This window comes from Penaeus monodon, chromosome 33 (genome assembly GCF_015228065.2).
Source record: "Penaeus monodon isolate SGIC_2016 chromosome 33, NSTDA_Pmon_1, whole genome shotgun sequence".
Taxonomy (NCBI): domain Eukaryota; kingdom Metazoa; phylum Arthropoda; class Malacostraca; order Decapoda; family Penaeidae; genus Penaeus; species Penaeus monodon.
In genome coordinates, this window is record NC_051418.1 from 35689158 (window position 1) to 35691627 (window position 2470).

The 2470-nt window shown below is 40.1% G+C and overlaps 1 protein-coding gene across 1 annotated transcript in view; it reads right to left on the reverse strand.

Annotated features, from left to right (window-relative positions):
- Positions 1 to 2470, reverse strand: part of LOC119594353 (3'-5' RNA helicase YTHDC2-like) — a gene marked incomplete at its 3' end in the record, with an annotated part of 122633 nt that overhangs the window by 8210 nt on the left and 111953 nt on the right. The window contains 3 exon segments of the mRNA XM_037943411.1: positions 258 to 848; positions 1810 to 1936; positions 2206 to 2399. Of these exon segments, the coding sequence (XP_037799339.1) occupies positions 258 to 848; positions 1810 to 1936; positions 2206 to 2399 (912 nt within the window).

The following is a 2470-nucleotide window of genomic DNA, read 5'->3' on the forward strand; positions in this document are numbered from 1 at the left end:
ACAGTTGTTTATATTCATACCCCACTGGCAATAGGTTCAAAGAAATTTGAACTTAGAAATTATGGGGGATATATTTCTAAAAAACAGAATTAAAAGCTAAATTTTACTATGATTCGACAATTATTGCACATGATGGTAGGATTTAAAAATAACAGCAATATCAAAGAGGATTGTGGAGCAAATAAAATATACAAGATAACCAGGACTACATGCAAATCAAGTTCTCTTAATTCCAAAAAGAATGGAGTCACACTCACCCCTTGCATCTTTTGTGCATGGCTTACTCATGCCACCCATCCCAACATTAGGTGAGAAAGAGGGCCTTACAATAGCACATGATGTGGTTGCCGTGGAGCTCCGACTGCCAGAAGCAATGTTATGGCTGTTCCCACTTGCATTTTGGTTTGCCATATTGAGAGCCACACCAGAACTGCTGTGAGGGCTACTTGGGGAGGTGGTAGTTGTTTTGCTTGTGCTATTTAACAGCAGGTTGCCATTGGACTTGGTACCTGGGGTGGAGGGAGCAGTCAGAATTGAAGATCCTGAAGTTGGGAAACTCATGCTGCTACTGGCACTGGATGTCAGCAAAAGCTGTGACGTAGGGAAGGCATTAATCGAACTGCTGCTGATAGATGAAGTAGCTGAGCTTGACATAGAAATTGTTCCAGGAGGCACTGATTTATTGACTGAGGTATTGCCACCCAAGAACTTGAGACTTGTTGAGGGATGTGGCTGGCCAGCTGGGGGTGTTGTTGGAGTAAGGGTTGGTGTTGCTGTGTCACTTGTGCGGCGAGATGAGGAACGGCTAGACTGTGAGTCTTCTGATGTGCCTCCTGACCATCCACCTTCTGCAAGACATAACTTTAAGGGGGCTGTCCCTGAGCAGAGCGGTCATGGAGAATGGGGGGAGGCAAATAAATTCAGACATGTGCTGACATGATCGTAAGGCACACAACGGCATTTTATAAGGTCACAGAGGCTGCAGGTGGCATCAGAGGCTGATATTATAGCCATACTATTTTCCATTTTGTGATGCTGTGCACTAACTATTCATCCAATGTGAATGAAATGTAGAGCAACAGAAAGAAAAAATATGGAAAATGAAGGAAAGCTTTCACGATCCTATAACTATTGTATCATTTTTTTTTTTTTTATACATTTGAGACTTCCCACAACTTACAATTTATTAACAATCTCAAAGTTTTTTTCTTCTTTTTCCTAGAATGAACATATGAATGCACAAAACACTACAGATTGTCTTTTGAGAATTCAAAATATTTAATCGTTTACGAATTTTCAAAAAAAAAATTTTTTCTAGGTGGGCCATTATATAATATGCAATAATTCTGAAACAAAAATGAATTTCCAAAATCGAATCTGTAGCTCCATTTATATGACCTAGAGGTTTTCTCAACAAATGGAATATAGAAAACAAGAACTTTTGGAAGTGAGACTGCTAGAATTAACCAAACTTAAATGTAGATGTCAGTAAAATGATGTGTAATAGGTACTCTTTCATCAACTTACCATTTTCCATTTTTCAACAAAAATGAGAAAACTGGTGTTTTTCCAGGGACAGTCCTCTTAATGCTGAGCCCACACATAAAAAAATGCTCATTATCTGACATAGCACACAAATATAAGAGATAAGAAAAACAATAAAGTTATGGAGTAAAAGTAAACTTTGCCATCCTATTCTATAGTGCTGTTTTGAACTACTTTCCAAAACGAAATTTAAACCCAACAGTTTACAAAATAGAAAGTCAAAGGGGAAAAGTGATACCTATTATACCAGGCAAAAGGCCATACCATGGGGGTGGCTGTGGGGATAAAGTGGCCGTGGACGCTGGCCTACACCTGAGGGCTGCACCAGGCTCAGGACTTGCTCCTCCTGACTCAGGGCCGTTGCCACGACACGAACAACATCCTCATCAGCCTTGTCAGAGAAAGGGGGTTACGGTACAAAAGAGCACACTAATGAGGAAGTGCTTTTACAAGAAATAAATAAAACATACTAAAAACTGACAACTGAATGACTCTCATCTAGTGTATAATACTAACTTTGTTTTTGAGCATGAATGATTCTTCTGACAATGATACACTCAAAGACACTCAAGTATACTGAAATCATGGGTCATATAACATGAAAACACTCAGAATACTTAGTGAAGACCTGAATTTTCTTACTGGACACTGCAGACATACCTGAGTGAGAGGCTTGTTTGGCGCACGCAGTCTCCTGAGAATCAATGCATGCAACTTGTGTCTCAACTGCAGAGCAAGGTGTGCAGCCTGAGGATCTCCCAAGAACTGAATCCAGTTGTCAATTCTCACAAGGCAACTCAGACCCATGGGACGGTCTTCACTTTCACTGTCACTACTGCAGTCACCACTGCCTCCTGTCAACAAAAAAGGAAACAAAGAAATGTTTAAATATCATGAGAGAAAAAAAGAGCCAGAGACCGAAAAC